This window comes from Martes martes, assembly GCF_963455335.1.
Source record: "Martes martes genome assembly, chromosome: 15".
Lineage (NCBI taxonomy): Eukaryota > Metazoa > Chordata > Mammalia > Carnivora > Mustelidae > Martes > Martes martes.
In genome coordinates, this window is record NC_137903.1 from 32,596,156 (window position 1) to 32,618,282 (window position 22,127).

The 22,127-nt window shown below is 35.8% G+C and overlaps 1 protein-coding gene across 2 annotated transcripts in view; it reads right to left on the bottom strand.

Moving 5' to 3' along the window:
* Positions 1 to 1,717: 1,717 nt before the first annotated feature.
* CFHR5 (complement factor H related 5) overlaps positions 1,718 to 22,127 on the bottom strand; it is a 29,002-nt gene continuing 8,592 nt past the window's right edge. Inside the window, exons 4-10 of one of the 2 annotated variants that reach the window (XM_080824573.1) lie at positions 18,184 to 18,360; positions 16,708 to 16,890; positions 16,072 to 16,251; positions 14,546 to 14,722; positions 6,843 to 7,025; positions 3,749 to 3,931; positions 1,718 to 2,473 (exon numbers count right to left, since the gene is read on the bottom strand). In XM_080824573.1, the coding sequence (XP_080680699.1) occupies positions 2,277 to 2,473; positions 3,749 to 3,931; positions 6,843 to 7,025; positions 14,546 to 14,722; positions 16,072 to 16,251; positions 16,708 to 16,890; positions 18,184 to 18,360 (1,280 nt within the window). In that variant the 3' untranslated portion in view covers positions 1,718 to 2,276. The remainder of the gene's footprint in view (positions 2,474 to 3,748; positions 3,932 to 6,842; positions 7,026 to 14,545; positions 14,723 to 16,071; positions 16,252 to 16,707; positions 16,891 to 18,183; positions 18,361 to 22,127) is intronic. The other variant, XM_080824574.1, reaches the window with a different exon arrangement.

Below are 22,127 nucleotides of genomic sequence, written 5' to 3' on the forward strand. Positions count from 1 at the left end.
TTACATAATATATGTGTTTTAACTAATAACTAAATAATATTAATAACTAAACATAAATAATAACTAGTGTTAATAATAACTAAATAATATTACATAAGATATATGTTTATGTTTTTTGCTAAGTATCTGGGTTGTTTCTATTTTTTATTATTATGAATAATTCTGCTATGAACACTCATGTCCAATGCTTCTGTGAACATGTTTTTATTTCTTTTGGTATATATCTAGAAATAGATTACTGACTCTATGTTTAGCCTTTCAAACAACTTCCAGATTGTTTTCCAAGTTGGGTGCACCTCTTTACATTCTCATCAGCAGTGTATATGGGTTCCAATTTGTCCATATTCTTAATAACACTTGTTACTATCTGACTGATTAAAGCCATTCTAGTGGGTGAGAAGTAGTATCTCATGGTGATTTTTATTTGCATTTGCTTAATGATTCATGAAGTTAAGTATCTTTTCATGTGCTTACTGGCCATTCATACATATTTTTTGGACATATGTCTATTTAGATCTTTTGCTCATTTTAAAATTGGGTTGTCATTCTATTTTGAGTGGTGAGTTCTTTAATTCCAGATATGAGTCCCTTATCAGATATATAATTTGCAACCCTTTTCTTCTATTATATCTGTTGTGCTTTCATTTTCTTATTGGTATTGTTTAAAGCATAAAGGTTTGTAATCTTGATGAAGTTCAATTTGTCTATTTTTTCTTGCTTGCTTATGTTTTGATGTCATATAAAAGAATCTATTGCTATATCCACAGTTGTGAAGATTTTTTTTTATTTTATTTATTTATTTGACAGACAGAGATCACAAGTAGGCAGAGAGGCAGGCAGAGAGAGAGGAAGGGAAGCAGGCTCCCTGCAGAGCAGAGAGCCCAATGTGGGGCTCGATCCTAGGACCCTGGGATCATGACCTGAGCCGAAGGCAGAGGCCTTAACCCACTGAGCTACCCAGGCAGCCCCTTAGTTGTGAAGATTTTAAGCCTTAATTTTTACCTGTATTCGTTGTCAGCATATTCATAGATACTTAAGGAAAAAAAGAAACCTGCTGACCAAAAAATATTTTAACTATGAAATGCTACCTAAAATACAGGAACATGCAAATTTAAAAAGTTAAAAGTTCCTGTTCAGTACTTCCCTGAACTATAGTACATCAAAAAAATAATGGAGTTTTTTTCCTGAAATCAGCTTCATGACCTACAGGGTCTTTACACTCTCTTCTTCTACTTTCTTGGTCTCTAATCACAGTTCTTGATAACTTTCATCTAACTGTAATAGTAATATAATTCAAAATGAAAAATTATAAAATATGGGAAATATAAAAATTTGCAAGTATTTAATTTCTTAACCTACTAACCTCAAACTACATTGAATTGTTACAGCCATACTTTGTATTTCTTCCCTATCCCCTCTAAGTATTTACACATGTCTAGGTAATCTTGTAAGTGCAGTATTGTAACCTCATAACTTTCACTTATAACTATAGTTACCTTTGGGTATGTTTTATCACCTCTTGACTATACTGGAAGTGCTGTACGAAGATCTGTAAATATTTCAGTCTTCAACTCATTTGTGGAAGATGATGTATTTGTGCCTTTAAGGATTATTTAGTATTTGATGAATAATTAGTCTCCCATTAGAGGACTTATTAATACTTACTAATGCTTGCTACAAGCATAAGAGGTGATAGCTTTTGTATTTTTATGATGTTAGGAAGATAGATAGTACATTAACAACTTTATTTCAGAAGAAGTAGGCTCAGAAAGCATTGAAGTTATCTTATAATTTTTAGACAATTGGAAGAGGTTAGAGGGAATTAACTGAATTGAGGCCCATGCCCACTTTCTGTGGGTACTGTAGGTACAGGGGACCCAGTGCTAAGATTTGCCCAGGTAAAATGTAGTCCACCTAATACCTGAAGCACTGCTCTCAGCTTCTAAACTTGCGTACCTCTGAAAATCCAATTTCAAAGTAAGATTGAAAGAATAAAGTAAGTATAGAAAAGAATGCATACTTATACATGTAGGATTACCTTTTCTTAAGGTTTTATTTGTTTATTTGAGAGAGACAGAGAGAGAAGGAGCACAAGTAGGATGAAGGGCAGAGGGAGACGCACACTCCCTGCTGAGCAGAGAGCCCGATGCGGGGCTCGATCCCAGGACCCTGAGATCATGACCTGAGCGGAAGGTAGACGTTTAACCCGCTGAGACACCCAGGCACCCCATGTATGACTATTTTTTTAAATTATATTCAACGGAACTACGCTGGTTTCATTCACACATGGGATATTCAAATTTTCCTTCCTGACAGACTACCCGAAAAGATTCCCTTGATGTCTTCGCTTTATACGGCTGTTGACAGTCAAATTCAACAAAATCCCCCGTTTTCACATAAAGTTTTTTGGTGTCTTTCCATCTTAACTGTATCTTATTTTTGTTCATGTTAACTTCAGAAATTATACAGGCATCTGAAAGAAGAAATGATAAAAAATAAATGATTAATAATAGAACTTTTCCTTTCTAAGAATTAAATAAAATTATGAATGAATATTAAAAGCTACTATTTATTGAGTTTGCCAGATACTGTTCTCAGTATTTTGTATGCATTTTCTTTAAATACCACACATCATTTCCCTGGGCTACTTAAGGGGAGATGGGGGTTCAGAAAGGTTGAGTAATTTTTCCAAAGTCATGTAATTGAGTGAGTTTTTTGAGCCAGAATATGGAAACTGGCAGTTTGACTTCAGACCTTATGCTTAATTCCTATGCATTATATACCTAAACCCCACATACCAAATAGGATTAAGTTAAAATGTTCTATTAGGGTCAATGTTATTCATTCACCCTCCTTTCCCAACTCAGGATTCTCTTTTACATTGTTTCCAAAATGTGCACAATGTGAGCACATGAATATATTAACATCTTACTAAATATTATAGTAAAAATAAGTTTATTTCCATCTATCAGATATATAGTACAGAAAGTTGGCTGAAGAAGACAACAATAGATATAAAAACCAATCATCTCTTTAAGTATTCACTTAGCATATTCTTGAAGGTAACTATCAATGAGCTATTATATTACTTGTTTAGCACTCCTTCTCCACAAACTAATTATTGATGGTTCGGGACTTTTATGAAACCTTGATTTCTGTAGAAGAGAAGTGTTACTTTCCCCCATGATCAGAGTCCACTCCTTTTTTAAATTCAGCATTCTGAGAGGTAGCATCCTCCTGAGTAAATAGTACACCCTGTCCCTACTAGCAGCATGTTCTCTATAGCCCATCATCTCTGATAAGGGACTTGTTCAGAGTTGATGAAATAAGTCCAAGGTCAAATTGGAGGAGCCATCCGAGGCAGTGGCAACCATAAGGAACTTCTTTTAGTCCCTAGATTTGCCCAAGCCCAGGAGATTGTAAGATACATTACCAAGTATTTTGCTGATGACATATGACAGACCAGTCCTTGTACTGTTAAGGAGAGGCTGACTTTTTTTCTCCCTTACTTTTCTGCAGACATGAGATGAGAAGCCACCAGAGCATCAGGCTTAAATACATGAAATTTGGGACCAGATTGCTGCGTCTGAATCCTAACTCCTCCAAATACTTGCCAAATGGCTTGATCAATGTCAGGCAGGTTTTCAGCTCAATTCAATTGAAGTAGAAGTCATCCTATGAAATTAGTCCATGAAAAGTTTACTATGAATAACAAATATCAGATTCCAGGAGAACATGAAGAACTCACCTAGGCATTTTGGTGGTTCTGACCACTGTCCATTTCTGCATATTATATCTATGGAGCCCCGAAGCTCATAGAAAGACTGACAACGGTACCGGACTGTTGATCCTGGAGGATATACTGATAATGGGAATGAGGTGATGTCTCCATTGCTAACAGGTGGAGGGGGACCACAATATAGTGTGGACTCTGGAAAGTAAATAACATTTATGTGTTGAGAGAAAACCAACATGTAGTTTAAAATAGTACAAATAAACCTCCTTATATTAAATCTTCAATGTCTTATATGATGTCTGAGAGCTCAAGTATCTGATTATATAATTTTGATAATACAAGCTGATAGCCAAAACTATTATAGTGGTTCTTTTTACCCTAAAGTAAAATACACTGAAGTATTAAGTATATATGTATTATAAGGACATGCAAGTATAAGTATTAAAAATAGTTTTTATTTAAAGCAAAAGGAACAGATAAGTAAATCTTATCTGGTCTACTGTCCACCATCTTCATAAAAATTTTTATTTAAACAGGAAAGGTAAAAATAAAAAAACTCCCTTTCCATTTCTATTCTCTAGGACTACTGTTATTTTATGCAAATAGAATGTGCCTATCAGTACATGATCATAAACTCATAGTTCTACTGAAATGAACTATTGACATACTATTTTCCATTTGTTTTCTGATTCCAAACAATAACACAGCATCTTTCTCTGTCAATAAATGTTTGAACTTCATTTTAAAGGTAACTGGGATAGGGCGCCTGGGTGGCTGAGTCAGTTAGGTGTCTGCCTTCAGCCCAGGTCATGATGCCAGAGGCCAGGGATCGAGTCCCACATCAGGCTCCCTGCTCAGCAGGGAGTCTGCTTCTCCTTCTGCCCCTCACCCCACTCTCGTGCTCTCTCTCATTCTCTCTCTCTTTCAAGTAAATAAATAAAATCTTTTTTAAAAAAGAATGGCTGGGGAACAGGGGCAATTGGGTGGTTCAGTTGGTTAAGCCCCTGACTCTTGATTTCTGCTCAGGTCATGATTTCAGGGTTGTGAGATTGAGCCCCACACTGGGCCCCACGCTCTGTGAGGAGTCTGCTGGAGATTCTCTCTCCCTCTCCCTCTGCACCTTCCTCTGCTCGCTTGCTCTCTCTCTCTCTCTCTCAAATAAATAAATAAATCTTAAAAAAATAAGAAAAAAAGGAATGGCGGGGATACATTCCATTGTACTGATTTCTCTTCCCATACATCACCAAAGATATAGATAAGAAATGGCCAAATAAATGCTCTTATCCCAAATTTCTTCTACCTCTTGTTTCACTGAGTTACTATTTCTGCATTTTTCTCAGACTAACTCTTTCATGTGAGCATTAGATTCCTTCCCCTTTAAATTCAGCAAAGCCCGTACTCCATGAATTGTCCCCTTTTGTCTGTATTATCAATTTCTCCTTACCTGCCAAATCATTCACCAACATACAAACATGCTGAAAATGTCACAACTGAGTAAGGTAAAATTTCCTTTTATCCATACCTGCTCCCCTTACCCCCCATCTAGTTACTGCCTCATTTCCCTATGCCTGTGAGAGCAAAACTACTTGTTTCCTAGCCCCCCTGATCTGACTTAATCACCTCACATCCTCTCCTGAACACACTGCAAATAAGTATTCCCCCCTACTGAAATAACTAAGCAAAGTTACCAATTACTTTAGGTAGCTAAATTCATTGTTCAACTATCAGTCAACTTGTCTCGTTCTAGGTAGTCTCTGACATGTTCGCTGTACTGTTGAATGATATTTTGCAATATGTCCTTGGCATTGCTTCTGGGACACCAGCTCTGGTAATGTGATTTATGATAAATATTTGGTTTTTCTCCCCATTGCTGGCACAGAGGTCCTAAAACCTCGGGATTTCCCAAGTGATGAGAGCAGTACATGTGTCTTTTGCTATGTCAGTGAGACGAATTCTGGAAAACTCAAAGGTAACCTGAGGATAGGGTGGTTGCGAGGAGAACTAATCATGTGATTAGAAGGTGGAACCTGGAGGGACCTGAGATTTGAATCAATCACCAATGGCCAAAGTTTTAATCAATCTGCCTATGTAATGAAGCCTCCATAAAACTCCAAAAGGACACGGTCCTAAAGTTTCTGGGTTGGTGAACTTGTGGAGATGCGGGGAAAAAGCGTGGGCTGGAGAGAGCATGGAATTTCCTGCTCTTCCCCCATACCTTGCCTTGTACATCTCTTCCATCTGGCTGTTCCTGAGTTAAGTCCTTTTATAATAAACCCATAATCGAGTAAGTAAAACATTTCTCTTAGTTCTGTGAGTTGCTTTAGCAAATTAATCAAACTCAAGGAGAGGGGTTGTGGGAACCTCCCATGTATAGCCAGTCAGTCAAAAACACAGATGACAACTTAGACATGGAACTGGCCTCTGAAGCGGGGGTACCAGGAGTAGTCTTCTACGAGGGCATTTTTAACCTGTCACGTCTGAGGCTATCTCTGGGTGGGTAAGACAGGGTCAGAACTTAGGTGAATTTTAGGACACCTAACAGGTGTCCAAGACTTGCTTGTTAGATGTGGGGGAATCCCCCCCCCCACACACACACAATGTAATTGTGTCCTAGAATCATTTTATCAGCCTGTCCTAGTTTTTCTTCCACAACTCTATCTGGCTGCTCCTCATTTCCCAGATCTCTAATAATGGAGAGCTGCCAAGGCTGTCCCTTTGACCTTCTCTCTTATTTAGCCATTGAATTCTCTATGGGGTCCCATCCAGTCCTATAGCTTTAGATATTCTCTATACTTACAGTTGCCAAATTTACATCTTAGCCCTGACCATTTCTGTATTGTCCATTATACATCTGTCAAGTAAATATACTTAATAGAAGTGGGTATCCAGTAGAGATCTCAAACTTATTTCTTCTATGGCCACTGTTGCAAGTACTTCATAGAGGAACAGTTTTTGAAAGTCACAGAATTGGATAACTAGATGACAATTTAATGCTTTAGAATAATAAGTGCAATAAATAAATCACAAGTTCTTTTTCCTGTTCTTTAGATAAAACAAAGGAGATTAGTAAACACTTTTAAAGTAGTATTAGAAATAAACTACTAACCAATACACTGTGGTAATGACTGCCATTGTCCATCTTTACACACAATTTCTCTTGGTCCATGAAGTAGATAATTTTCTTTGCAGAGAATGGCTACTTTTGCTTTATTCCGATAATTCACTGTGGTTAGCATTTTCTGAGCATTAGGTATCTGAGGTGGAGGTGGGCAGAATTCTCTCCATTTTCCTAAAAAAGTTTGGAATTTAATTATTTCACTAATAAAAGCTAAGGAAAAACATCTCAACAAGATAATATTTCAGTATAGTGGAACATCCAATAACTAGTAACTCCCTTGGTATGTGTGTGTATGCATGAGTGTGTGTGTATATACATATGATGCTATAGTAACAAATATACTTTATCTTTTTTAAAAGATTTATTTATTTATTTATTTGACAGACAGAGATCACAAGTAGGCAGAAAGGCAGAGAGAGGGGAAGCTGGCTCCCCACTGAGCAGAGAGCTCGATGTGGGGCTCGATCCCAGGACCCTGAGATCATGACCTGATCTGAAAGCAAAGGCTTAACCCACTGAGCCACCCAGGTGCCCCAAATATACTTTATCTTAACATAGTTTATGGTTTGTAAAGCACTATTGTGCTATAACCACTGGATTAAAATTTCTCTGGTATTCCCTTCTATTTCCTATTCATTATTCCATCAGTTCTCTTATATAATTTTCAAATTAACCCTTTTACATTTTTTCTAGCTAACTCACATGATTTAAAAGTTATGTACGTGTGATTCAAACAAGTTAAAACAAAAAAATTAAAATGGTAATAGTAATGATAATACCAATGAAGACTTTCCCTAATAACCTAACCCTTGACCTCAATGAAAGATTTTCATGATTTGCCTTTTGTTCTAAACATGACAATGACTGGCAATTGGTGTAATTAGAACACCTCTGTTTGAGTAGGAATGAACTTCATTTTGATGGCTTGGTTTATTCTAAGGGAAAAAAACTTTAAATGGTCAATTTGGATGCTAAAATACCATTATCTGAGCCACATCCCACCTCCTGACCTGGGCTGATAAAGTGTTCTCCTTCAGCTCTTTTTTTTTTCCAGGATAGGTGTTGCTGTCTAGTGGCAATTCCCTTCAAAATAATTATAAATAAGTTGTTAGATATTTTTTATTTCCCACTATACTGTTTTTTTTTAAAAAAACCAAGATAGAAGAATGAGCTAGTATCTCTTGTTTAAGTACATTTAAAAATATGACAATAGAATAAATATTTCAAAAATTATCTTAAAACTGAATCTAAGAGCAATGTAAATTCAGCCAAAATACACACATTGTCTCTGAAACCTGAATTTTACATTAGGTTGTTGTTTATTTTTTCAAGGGAAGACAGACACACTAGAATTCTATGCTGCAAATCCTCTAAGCAAAAATTATTTCTGTGAAAAACTAGAGGGGTGTCTGGGAGGTGGAACCGCTCATGCCTGTGTTCTATATGACTTGCCCTATTTATTTATTGGTTTGAGAAATATGTGACATAAAAGAATTTAATTCCAGTGGCATCATTATTCCAGTCAACCTTTCATGAACTGTTTTGGCTTAATAACTCACCCTTCACAAGAAAATGAAGACTAGCCTGACATTTTAGTCTGACCTTGGGGTGAGTGAAGGCGCTTCGATTTTGATTTAGGTCATGATCTCAGGGTCCTGAGAGCAAGCCCCACATCAGGCTCCAAACTCAGCACAGAGTTGGCTTGGGATCTTCTCTCCCTTTCCCTCTGCCCCTCCCACTTGTGCTCTCTCTCTAAAATAAATAAGTAAATCTTTTTTAAAAAGATTGGCCTGGTGTTACTGTTACTGTACATTTTCAGTTAGTAAAGTCTGATTCACAGGCTAGAGGACAAGCTATAGAAAGCACATGAAAAGAAGACCAGGCACATTCAATAGATGGATGGGGCTTTACTATGTAGAAATTTTCCTACTTGTCTCATTTTCTCTTTGTTGAGGAATTTTGCATGTCATTTATTAATTTTGGTTTAGGTGTTCAAATATTTTTATATAAATACAAAATCACAAGGGTGAATACTTGGTAGATTTCATTAAGACTCTTGGAAGGGCACCAAGGTCTGTGATACTAATCCTGGGAGTCAGCAACCACCTGCTGTCTACCTCCTAGAAGTCCCAATGCAGGGAAATAGGGAGGTTGATGTTGTCTGTAACCTCAAGCATATAAATAATAAAAAAAATTGTAAGCTAAGTCCCAACTAACCAAGTTAAATGTTCAAATATCATATAAATATCATTGCTGTTACATTGAGGTAAAAAATTACACATCATTATGTCAGTTGTCCAACTTACTTTCCTTATTGAAGTATGGACGTTGTCTTTAGAAATTTCAACCTAGGATAGATACAGTGTAGTTGAAACGGCACTGATAGAAGAAACTAGAAACAAATTCCAGTTTTGATTTTGACCAAGTGACTTCTTGGGGCCTTGTATTCCTGATTTGTAAAATGAAGGACTTTGTTGTCTTTCTTGAGAATAAGTCTGACATTTCCTGTGACAGATATTTGCCACTTGTTAATGTCCTCACCTAATCTCCACCTGCCACCCACCTTTACTTCCCAAAATTCGTATTAGACTCTTCTCTCAACTTTGAGGAAGGCCTCCTCCTAATTTTTGTCCTCACTCTGGAAAGATAATTTAATTATCAATAAGTACAACCTTTAAGAAAATCAAGTTGATACAATAAATCAAATTTTTTTTATGATTTTTATCTAACTCGTATTGGGTAATTGGGGGATTCTAAATACCACTGCTAATGTGTTCTATAAATTTTATATAGTGTTTTTAGTATTAAAAACTATCAGTAATCTGGCAACAGGCAATGGAGGAATGGAACATTATGTACTGCCTTATCTAATATAAAAACATATTTAGGTTCTAATGTTAAATCAACCATGCAAAATATTTATTAATGTAAAAGATATGATAATAAGGTTAATGAATGAAAGATCACTGAGGTATAATTTTAAAAGCTGCTGCTTCTCCACATAGGCAGGTATGTTTTTCCCAAAGTCACTTGAGTAGCTCTCTCAGACAAACATAAAACATCATAGGGAATGAGAGTGGCAGGATATTTTTTTGTCATTTGGCAGAAAATACCTTTTCTCCCCAAATGGAGATAAAGGTATGAGTAGACTCGAAAGGAGAAAGGACCTGTCAGGAAGTGAAAAAAAATTACACAAAAAATTCTGGGATTTTTAAGTAGCAATAAAACAATAATTGCATTCTCTTTTTCCCAAGATTTTTTTTGTGTAGATTTTGCCAAGATGAAGAAACTGGTCAAGAAATATTGTTTGGAAAGGGAACTCAGGACTCCAAAGAGAACTCAAGGCAAAGACAGGTGAGCGATCTGAAGTCATCTCAGCATTAAGGCTGGGGAGAGACAGACTCCCTGGATGCTTTATTTCGATTTTCTTGCCTTAACGTCAGATGTTATCAGGATACTTGGAAAAGACTGACACATGTTTGTTTGTTTGTTTCTGATCTCTTGGAAATTTTAAGTTATGCTAGCCTTCATTCCACTTATAATATTCTTTAAAAACTCTACTATTTTATTTATGTTTGTGTTTCTGGTGGGTTTCTCACCCTCTCACCATTCCTGGAAGGATGAAAGCAGCAAAGTGACTTTCTTTTTTCCTTGGAGAGAAATTTCTGGAATTTCACTAATTAGTTTCTTAACTCTCTGATAGACTTTTTGTTTAAACTATAATTTTATAGTTTATCTTGATTTTTTTCTTGTTTTCAGAGTATAAGTAACATTATCTTCTTCCTTTTCTTAATAAAAGAAACTAAATTCTACAGATAGTAAAGTTACTTTTGTGACCCAGCTTGTCTCATCATTTTTCCTTCTCCCTACCAAATATGTTTAATTTCCAGTTTTTATTTTCTACTCTAAACACATACATGTGAATCCATATTTAATACTGTGAATTTATTTTTTTAGCATTTATAAGGGCTATGCTAGAGCATATTATAAGGCAACATGCTTTTTTCATGGACTATGATGTTTTGAGACCCATACATGTTTGCATATAAAACACAGAGCATTGAAAGAATACTCTTATTTCTTTTTTCTGGTCTTCCAAATTCAATTATACCAAGATGTAAAGTGAGATAATAGAGGCACCCAGGCGGCTCAGTCAGTTGGGTGGCTGACTCTTGGATTCCAGCTCTCAGCTCCTGATCAGTGTCCTGAAATGGAGCCCTGGGTCAGGCTCCGTGCTCAGCGCGGAGTCTGCATGGCATTCTCTCTCTCCCTCTGCCCCTCCCTCTACTCTATGCCTGCTGTGCTCTCTCCCCCACCAAAAAATAAAATAAGATAAAATAAAATATAAAATAAAAAAGTAAGATGATAGAAACTTTTATAACACGGGCGAAGAGATTATAAAATATACTCTGTCACCTTTAAAATAGTATTACAGACATTCTTGAGAAGCAAAAGAAATGAGTTTTAAAGAGCCAGTAGTGAAGGTTTCTTTAAAAAGTGCTGTCTGCATGTTATATCACGGGAGAGAGAAGGGGAAACTCCCATTCAACTTAAACCAAGTAAAAACAGGAAGCTTCTAAACATCTGCTTTTTCCATGGAATTAATGGTACAGGGAAGAGTCTCTGACCCAGTTAAAATTTAAGATTAACTGAGGTGGTCTGTCTGATAAAACGCCTAAAGACATAGCTGCACTGGAGATTCTCTCCATTTCCAAATCTTAGTGGCTAGAATTGAACCCATGGGAAAAAGCTAGCTGTGGGTTGCCTTAAAAGGGCTCTCCCAGAAAAGTCAACTGTGGGGAGTGAAATAACTCTAATGAAGAAATGGACTCAAAATTGAGGGCTGGTAGAGTTTTGTCAAGACAACATCCTTGTCAAGGCAAATCCCTGGATAAACGAAATCTCCAGAAACAGCATTCTCCCAAGATCTGTAAATGCCCTTTTCCTAGTGTTTTCCTTTTCAATTATGTTTTTAATGTCTTTATTTTCAAAATTGTGTTCTTAAATTATTTTTCCTATATTTGTATTTTTGTCTGCTTTTTGGTTATAGAAATGTCTATTTGGACCTGCCCACTATTCTTCTTGACTAGATTAGAATTGATTAGAAGGCCTATTTATTAATCTTTTCCAAAATTAGTATTATTTCATGGATCAGCTGTAAGTAAAATATTCTATTTCATTTACACTTCTTTGACTTTTATTATTTACCTCCTATTATCTGGAGTTTACTTTTCCTAGCTTTTGGGGAGATAGATAGATAGATAGATAGATATCTCCAAGCTTTTTTTTTTTTAAAGATTTTATTTATTTATTTGACAGAGAGAGATGACAAGTACACAGAGAGGCAGGCAGAGAGAGAGGAAGGGAAGCAGGCTCTCTGCTGAGCAGAGAGCCCAATGTGGGGCTCGATCCCAGGACCCTGAGATCATGACCTGAGCCGAAGGCAGAGGCTTTAACCCACTGAGCCACCCAGGTGCCCCACCAAGCTTATTTTTTTAAGACTATGAATGTCACTCCAAATTTTGGTTAGGTTGCATTTCATAGGTTTTACCACATGTTCTTACAATTATTATGTAGTTCTTACTATTTATTAAGTCATTTGGAAGTGAATTATTTCACAAAATGAAGGGTAGGGGAGTAGATAAATGTTATTATTTTAAATATTATTTCTCTGTGGTTATAGAAAGTGATCTATAGGTATTAGTATTTGAAACTTGTAAGAATTATTGAATGCACAGTAAGTGGTTAATTTAAGTAAACATTCCATGGGCATGGAAAAGGCTTTATAGTTCCTGAAACTCTCAGAACAATATTTCTTCCTTATATAAGAATAAAATTATATTGAATAAAGAAATTTAATAAAAATAAAAATATTTTACTTATTTTTAAAAAATTAGCTACCTTACCTTCTTGAAATAATTGCTTACTTAAATTTAACATTTTCTACGTTTTACTCACCATTTCTAATGACATCACATACTTTTGTTAAGAATTAATACTTCATCTTGCTGATTGGTATATATTTTTTATGACTTCTTTCAAAGGATGATTTTTTTTTTAGGCCACTCTTTTTTTTTTATTAACATATAATGTATTATTAGCCCCAGGGGTACAAGTCTGTGAATCTCCAGGTTTACACTTCACAGCACTCACTATAGCACATACCTTCCCCAATGTCCATAACCCAACCACCCCCTCCCTACCCCTTCCCCCGGGCAACCCTCAGTTTGTTTTGAGAGATTAAGAGTCTCTTATGGTTTGTCTCCCTCCCAATCCCATCTTGTTTCATTTTATTCCTTTCCTATCAAAGGATGATTTTGAGTGGTAAATTCTCTTGGTCTTTTCTATGTTTAAAAATTTCTTTATTTTGTAATCATCATACTCATATGTAATAATAAGTAATTTTGGTATAGAGAACAATTGGTTGCCAATTATTTCCTTTAAGCACTTTGGAGATATTACTGTGTTTATTCTTACTTCTTATATTGTTGGTGAGAAATCTGAAGTCTACTCTATTTTCTCTATTTTATTGTGATTTTTCTGTAAGCACTGTATCTTCTCTATATCTGGTTTATTTTAATTTAACATGGTGCCCATTTTATAACTGTTTGTAATTTATAGTCCTGTTGCTCAAATAATTTGAAAATAAACCTTTGAGGAATGTGAAATTTAATCTTAGGAAAATAATTTTTTAATCAGATAATTTTCCTTCCCTACTTTCTACTTTTGGTCCAGAATTTATAGTATCTGTTAGTTATCCTTCACAATGTCATTTGGGTTTTAGTTTTTTCCTAATGTCATTGAAGACTGAGTTTTTGTTCTGTTTTTACAGTTCTCTTTTTTCTTTTATGATTTCTAGAAATTGTAATAGAGTAAAAATGGGCTTATTCCATCAGGGCAAGGGTTTTTAAATGATAATATTTGTCTGAAAATAGTGTTATGAGTTTCAAACGTCACCATCAACTTAAAAATTACATATTGGGGCATATGGGTAGCTCAGTAGTTTGAGTGTCTGCCTTCAGCTCAGGTCATGATCTCAGGTCCTGGGATAGAGCCTCTCATCAATCTCCCTGCTTGGCAGGGAGTCTGCTTCTCCTTCTCCCTCTGCCTCTCCCTCCTACTTGTGCTCTCTCTCTCTCTCAAATAAATAAATAAAATCTTTTTTAAAAGTTACACATCACAATAAATAATTTAAAAACATACTAATTGGGGCACCTGGGTGACACAGGGGGTTAAGCCTCTGCCTTCTGCTCAGGTCATGATCTCAGAGTCCTGAGATCAAGCCCCACATCAGGCTCCCTGCTCAGTGTCTGCTTCTTCCTCTCCCTCTCCTACTCCCCCTGCTTGTGCTCTCTTGTTCACACACACACTCTCTCTTATTCTAATAAATAAATAAAATTTAAAAAAATAAAAAATAAAAACATACTAATTACAAGAGAAATTTTCTATCAGAAAATGAGGTCTACAAAATTTTTTTTTAAGAATTTATTTATTTATTTGACACACAGAGAGAGAGCACAAGCAGGCAGAGAGGCAGGCAGAGAAAGAGGGGGAAAAAGGCTCCCCACTGAGCAGAGAGCCCAACACGGGGCTCGATCCCAGGACCCCGAGACCATGACCCGAGCCAAAGGCAGAGGCCCAACCCACGGAGCCACCCAGGTGCCCCATCTACAGAATTTTTAAAACCTTACCTATGCAGTTTGGTTCAGGATACCATTTCCCATTTATGCAGACTGATCGTATGCGTTTGTACCTCGGAAGACAATTGTAATATATTCTGGTACTATGATTATATTCACTCAGATTTGGCCTTATCAGTATTCCTGGATGAAATGGTGGTCTTCTGCACCCTTTAAGTTGGTTTGTTTCTATAAAAAAGAAAAATATTCATACATGATAAGAATATTGAGCAGAAACTAGCAATTATTTCAATAAAACTTCTGACATATTAATAGCGTATTTAAATTATGTTGGATGCCTTCAAGCAATATCACACAAAGCTATTCTTAACTTCATTGCACAGACTATGCTGTTGAAAAAGGGAAACAAAAATCTGTATTCCATTTTTGAATGACAGAAAAACATGATGAAGTCTTTTGGGAAATGGAAGGGCAAGATGGGTTAATCTGGTCCAGGGTCTTGACTCGAGGACAGTCCTTACGAAATGTCATTCAGCCTGATTTTGCAAGGCACGAAGAGGCATACATATGTGATTGTTTTCCACTAAATTATGTTAAGTAAATGTTGTCAAAGCATTTCAGTAATAAAAAGAGGTGATGCATGAGTAAGTCTGTGGGAAGTACAGTCTTAAGAGAGAGAAATCTGGACGCCTCTTGAGGTTCAATTACTCCCACATTTCAGAAGCTTAGTTAAGACCCTGACTCAATAAGTCAGAGTTAAGCTCAAAGGAAGAACACCCTGATGACAACAGTCAGACAAGAATTTGCAATGGACTACTTGCTAGTCTAAGTAGATTTTACTGTTACAATTCTTCCCTATTGTCCATACATATATAGATCATTGTGGAACCTTTCCTGAGGGTGTCAAAGGATGGGGTAACAAGACATAGACTGCTCTGCTACCTCTCTCCCTTTATGAGTTTTTCTCCAATAATCCCTATTTATAAATTTACACTATGTGATGCTAGTGATTGGATGTCTGTGTTCTCCTTATATAAAAACTGTTGGCCACGAACGTATATAATTTACACCTTTTTATAACGGAGTCCAGGCTCTTGGGGATGGAACATATTCCTTCCCTGCAGGTCATCATGAGTGGGCAGTGACCCCCTTCCCCAGGAAAGGGGAAGACAGCTGATAATCCAAAAATCTAAGAGATGAGGGAAGAGAGTGGTTTTGGATTTTCTACTTTAGAATCTTGAAGAATAACAGCAAAGAATCTGCTAGTCTTTAAAGCTCAAAATTAAAGGCTTGACTATATTGGGATTGCTGGACATAGGACAAAGGAGAATAGTATCCACTATTACCCTGAAGTAGAAGCCCCAGACTCTCTTGGTTCACAGAGCCCTTAGCATCTCTGTAGTTTTGCACAGTGTACAGAGATCAAAGGAAATCTTTAACAGTTCAGTTTCTTAGGTAATTAGGGGCGAAGAATTTAGGGTCTTATATCCTAATTAGAACACATGGTGTTCTAAACATATCTATTGATTTAAAAAATTGTAAACAATCAAATACACAAGTAGGAAATGTATTCTCACCAACACACATAGGAAGTTCAGTCCACGTTCCATCAATACAGGTAATTACATTGTTTCCAATCATTGTATATGTATCTCTGCAATTCAGCTCCACAGAAACACCATGTTGGAAGGGAAGAATAGAGAACTGGGCATAGCCATTCTCGAGGTGAGGTACAGGGCCACATGCTTTAACTTGTCCTAAGAGAATGTAATAAAAGATATGCTTGCTTTTAAAAATATTTAAATCCATGTTATGCTGAGTGAAACAAGTCAATCAGAGAGAGTCAGTTATCATATGGTTTCACTTACTTGTGGAGCATAAGGAATAACATGGAGGACATTAGGAGAAGGAAAGGAAAATGAATTGGGGGAAATTGGGGTGGGGGGACAAACCATGAGAGACTGTGGACTCTGAGAAACAAACTGAGGGTTTTGGAAGGGAGGAGGGTGGCAGGATGGGTGAGCCTGGCAGTGGGTATTAAGGAGGGCACGTATTGCATGGAGCACTGGGTGTGGTGCCTAAACAATGAATCTTGGAAAACTGAAAAAATAAAATTAAAGAAATAAATAAAATATTTTAAATCTTTTTATGTATGTATTTATATATAAGTGCGAAGTTTAAACCATTCTGCTTAAACATTAGCATCTATTTACCAACGCAAGTGGGCAAATTTGTCCATTCTCCATCGATGCACTGTATTTTCTCGGGCCCCGTCAGTAGAAAGTAGGGAGGGCATTCATATTCCACCGTGTCGCCGTGTTCATATACTGCTTTCCTCATCCCCTTTATTTTACCATTGAGGACCTGAGGAGGTTGACCACATGACTGTACTTGCCCTATCATAAAGAAACTATTTAAGTAATGCTTAAAGAATCTTAGGACTCTGACAAAATGTAAAATTACTGTTCTGGTTGACCTAGAACTAAATTATATTTATGCTACATTCTATTTTTTTTTTCAGGTTTTCTTTTTACAGGGTACATAGTGTCCTGAGTATTCAAATGTTGGCTTTTTATTATAAACAATTCTGAACAAATTAAAGAAAAATGGATACATATACTGATCACCTAGATATATATATGAATGTTACATTTTGCCCAAATTACTTAATTTTTTGCGAAGTTATTTATTTATTTATTTAAGATTTTACTTATTTATTTGAGAGAGAGAGTGCACAAAACGAGTGGGGGCACAAGTAGGAGGAGGGGCAGAGGGAGAAACAGACTCCCTATTGAATGAGGAGCCTGACACTATGCTTGATCCCACTGGGATCATGACCTGAATGGAAGACAGACACTTACCCCAACTGAGCCACCCAGGTGCCCCCCAAAATAATTTAAGGTAAATGATAGACATAATAAGATTTTACTTCTAAATTTTTCAGAATGCCTATCTAAGAAATAGGATGTTGACCTGCATATACGAAACACCTTATTGCATTTCTTTAAATTAACAATAATTCTTAATGCCATCTTATATTTTTTCTATATGTAAATATACTGATTGCCCCAAGCCCCAATATTTTACAGGTTATTATAACCAGGATATTAATTGTACCCTAAGGATTTTAAAGTAGTTTGATAATCTGGATATCATACAGAAGTAAGTACTTATCAAATATATGGTATAATATAAATATAAAGTATATTTATTGCATATGTTTTTATTAATTAATATCTATAAATATATATAAAATAATTTTATCAAATATTTTTTAAAAGTAAGGTCATCTGAAGCAAGTAACAAATCACTGGTTTATACTGAATAATTCATATGTTTATTTGATTACTTCTTGATTACTTAATAAAATATAAGAAGGCCTATGCAGTATTTTTTAAAGCATAATTTTTTTATTGACCTTGGGGAAAAATTCCTAACACTTCCCCATTCTGGCACCTATATTTTGATCTGTAAAACTCCATTACATATTTCAAAACAGAGGTAGAATTACTCCCTTGTTAAAGGGAACATAACTAATTGATGGCCCAGCTCCTCTTCTCCTTCTCAGTTAAAATATCATTACCATGTTTTTACAGTTTGTCTGATTATATATATAAGACCAATAAAATACATAGACATTAATATAAATTGATATAAGTTGATTCATCAGTTCTAAAATAAATGTTGACCTTTGCATGTTGGAAAATTAGGTGACCATCCAAAGTGATAGCATTGACTTGAATCTGGTCCAACTCTTCTAAGTCCTCCTTCACAGGAAAATTCCAAGACCTCTCCAGCTTTGTATATTGCTTTTTTTGGATAAACATCTATATTTGGTTTTAAAACTGGAAGAAGACATTCTATATCTAAAATGAAATAAAAATAAGTAAGTATGTGTGAAATAATCATTGTAATATTAAATTTAATATATGCTATTAAGTAGCAGGCGGCTTCATTCACAGGAGCACTTATAGTCTCACCTTAAAAAAAAAAAAAAAAAACTCTAATTACTTACACCCAACAAATATGTGTAAGCCCCTTTAGAGAAATTAGGGTTGAACAGAAAGGTAAAATTTTGTATGACAATCTCCTCGGTATTGTAATAAATAAGTCCCGAGCAATCACTTATAAAGTAAATTATTTTATTTATTTATTTAACCGTATAAGTTTAATAACTTTTATTTGTCTATAAAACAGCATAGGAGGGCACCTGGGTGGCTCAGTGGGTTAAAGCCTCTGCCTGCAGCTCAGGTCATGATCCCAGGATTCTGGGATCGAGTCCCACATCGGGCTCTCTGCTCAGCAGCGAGCCTGCTTCTCTTCCTCTCTCTCTGCCTGCCTCTCTGCCTACCTGTGATCTCTGTCTGTCAAATTAAATAAAAAATCTTAAAAAAAAAAAAATAAAAAAAAAATAAAACAGCATAGGAACAGTTTTCACAGATCACGTGAAAATCAGTTTTTCAAGTAATAACAATTAAAATGCAACATATTTAATTAAATGATAGGTATGTTTAAAAAGTTAGTAACTGGAATGGCCCAAACAAGAATGATGTCTAGTGCATTTTAAGTAGGAGGGAACGTTCAAAAGCAAATAATTCTTAACTTTACAAGGGGAACTGTATTTAGTATGTGGACTTTTTCAGAAACACATGGCTAAGCTGCCTTCTGAGTGTTCAGAATCTTTCCATTACACCCAACCTCATCTCTAATATTTTTCTAAAAACCAACGCAGTATGAATACCTTCTGATTTAAGTAAAAATGGATACCTATATGAATATATAGGTGTATTTTTCTCATTTAATCTGTTATTTGTGGTTCATTTATAAAATTCGATATTGAAATTCACATGTGAAAATATAAATGACAGGGGCACCTGGTGGCTCAGTCAATAAAGCATCTGCCTTCGGCTCAGGTCATGATCTCAGGTCCTGGGATGGAACCCCACATCGGGCTCCCCCGCTCAGTGAGGAGTCTGCTTCTTCCTCTCTCTCTGCCCCTCCCCCCTGCTCATTCTCTCCTTCTCAAATAAATAAATAAAATCTATTTTAAAAAAATAAAATATAAATGACATGCAAGACAAATACTCTGAATAAATCAAGCATGTATCACAAAAATATGATGAAATATTTCTAACTAAATCTCAGAAATATTATTTAAACTAGCCAGTTTTATGCATTGTTACTGGCAATTTAATATTTTTTTTAAGATTTTATTTATTTATTTGTCAGAGAGAAAGAGAAAGAGAGAGAGCACACAAGCAGGCAGAGAGGCAGGCAAAGGCGGAGAGAGAAGCAGGCTCCCTGCTGAGCAAGGAGCCCGACGCGGGACTCGATCCCAGGACTCTGGGATCATGACCCGAGCCGAAGGCAGCGGCTTAACCCACTGAGCCACCCAGGCATCCCAATTTAATAGTTTAATAACAGTTTTTACATATCCCCTTGGAATGTGACTCACTCAGCTTTAGGAAGAGCTGCACACCTGTATCTCTGTATTTCATTCCAGTAATTTTGCATGACAATTCTTTATTTGTTGTTTATATTCCCTTTCTAATCCAACTGCAAAAAAACAAAAGTGCTATTGAAAATAATTGATCTTAAAAACAAAAAGAAAGAAAAAGATCAATCTTGGCTGATGTAGGATTTTCCAACTGATTTATTCAAGTATGGTTATTACATGGTATTAGAGATAGAACAATGGCCTCCCCAAAATATCCACATCCTAATCCATGAAACACGCAAATATGTTACCTTCCTTGGAAAAACAGACTTTGTAGATACAATTAAGTTAAAGACCTTGAGATGGAGAGGTTATTTTGAATTATTTGTATGGGAGTGGACCCAGTGTAAGCAGAAGGGTTCTTACAAAAGGGAGCAGAGGTATCAGAATCAAAGTAGGACGTGTGACAACAGAAGCAGAGGTTGAAGCGGTGTAAGGAAGGGTGGTGAGTCAAGAAACGCAAAGGGATTTGAGAAGCTGTAAAAGGCAGAGACAGATTCTTTCCTAGGACCTCCAGAAGGAACTGTAATTCAACATCTTGATTTTTGGACTTTTGACCTCCAGAACTGTAAGATAATAAGTTTGCACTGTTTTAAGTAATTAGGTTTGTGGTAATTTGTTACAGTAGTGGGAGAAAACTAATATATATGGGGGGAAATGTTCAATCATATTTAAGGAAGGGTATGATTTGGCATAACTTGAAGGCATTCTGTGCAGCATTTATGTCAAAGACTGTGCAACACCAAGAATGGACTGTAATATAAACTATAGACTTTGGGTGACTATGATGTGTCAAACTGTTCGTCAATTGTACAAATATGGCTGGTCAGTCAAGTTGATATTGGGACAGACTATATTGCATGTATGGGCCAAGGGATACGTCTCTATACCTCCCCCTCAGTTGTGCCATGAATTCCCAATCTGCTCTAAAATAAACAAACAAACAGAATACAAGTTTCTGACTACAAATTTCTTTCTAAGTTTTATTTATTTGAGAAAGAGAGAGCACACGCACAGAGGGAAAGGGAGAAGCAGACGCCCTGCTGAACAGGGAGCCCGACTTGGGACTCGATCCCAGGATCCTGAGATCATGACCTGAGCTGAAGGCAGACGTTTTATTGACTGAGTCATCCAGGTGCCCCAAGTCTCTGACCATAAATTGTGAATTTATAATCAAATGACAAGGAAAATGATGAAAATCCAGGAGCATAATATCTAAATTTCCTGTAACAGGCATAGCAAACTATAACTGGTGAGTTTGCTTAGTTTTGAATTATTTGGCAGCATGAATTCAAGGTACCTTTAAAACAGCATTCACCTTGTTTGTAAATATTACAATGTGTGTGGCATATAAACAACATTATTTTGGATGAGCTAAGTTGCTCTTCAAAGATCTGTTATCAAATCATTATTTAATATTGGTCTCTTAAAGCTATTTGGGGACACCTTAAATTTTGATGATTGTTCACTAGGAAACATCTTTCAATAGAGTCTACTAAAAAGAAATACATTCAGAATTGCTTTCGTTTCCTAGAAGAAACAGTACTTACCATAGCCTGTCGGCAACATGGGACGAGCCATCGTCACCCCATCCTATGGACACTGGGGTGCTCCCATCTTTGTTTTATATCCATCATGGCATTCATAGTCCAACTCATCACTGAGGTTAAACCATATGCTCTTACCTTTATTTCTGGCATGTGCTAATACTGACACATCTTAAGATTTGAAGGCATATTAAAAATCAGGGTCTTATTCCTAATGTTATCCCAAGCACACAACAAGTGGACAAAAACCTTTAATCTTTATGTACCAATGCACAAATTATCTTTTGGGAAATATTACTATGAATAATTTACTAAAAATTGATTTTATGTGCATTAGAAAATATTATTATTAATAATTTAGTAAAAATTGATTTTATGTACATTTTCCTTATATATAAATGATACTCCTAAATAAATGATACTATTTTTAGACATACTTAAGTATTCTACTACATAAATATATATGTCTAAGTATACTTGTAAATATATACATATACATAAATATATATACATATATACATAAATATATATGTCTATGTATATACCTACCATCCATAGTATACTATATGTTGTCATAGTGTACAGTAAG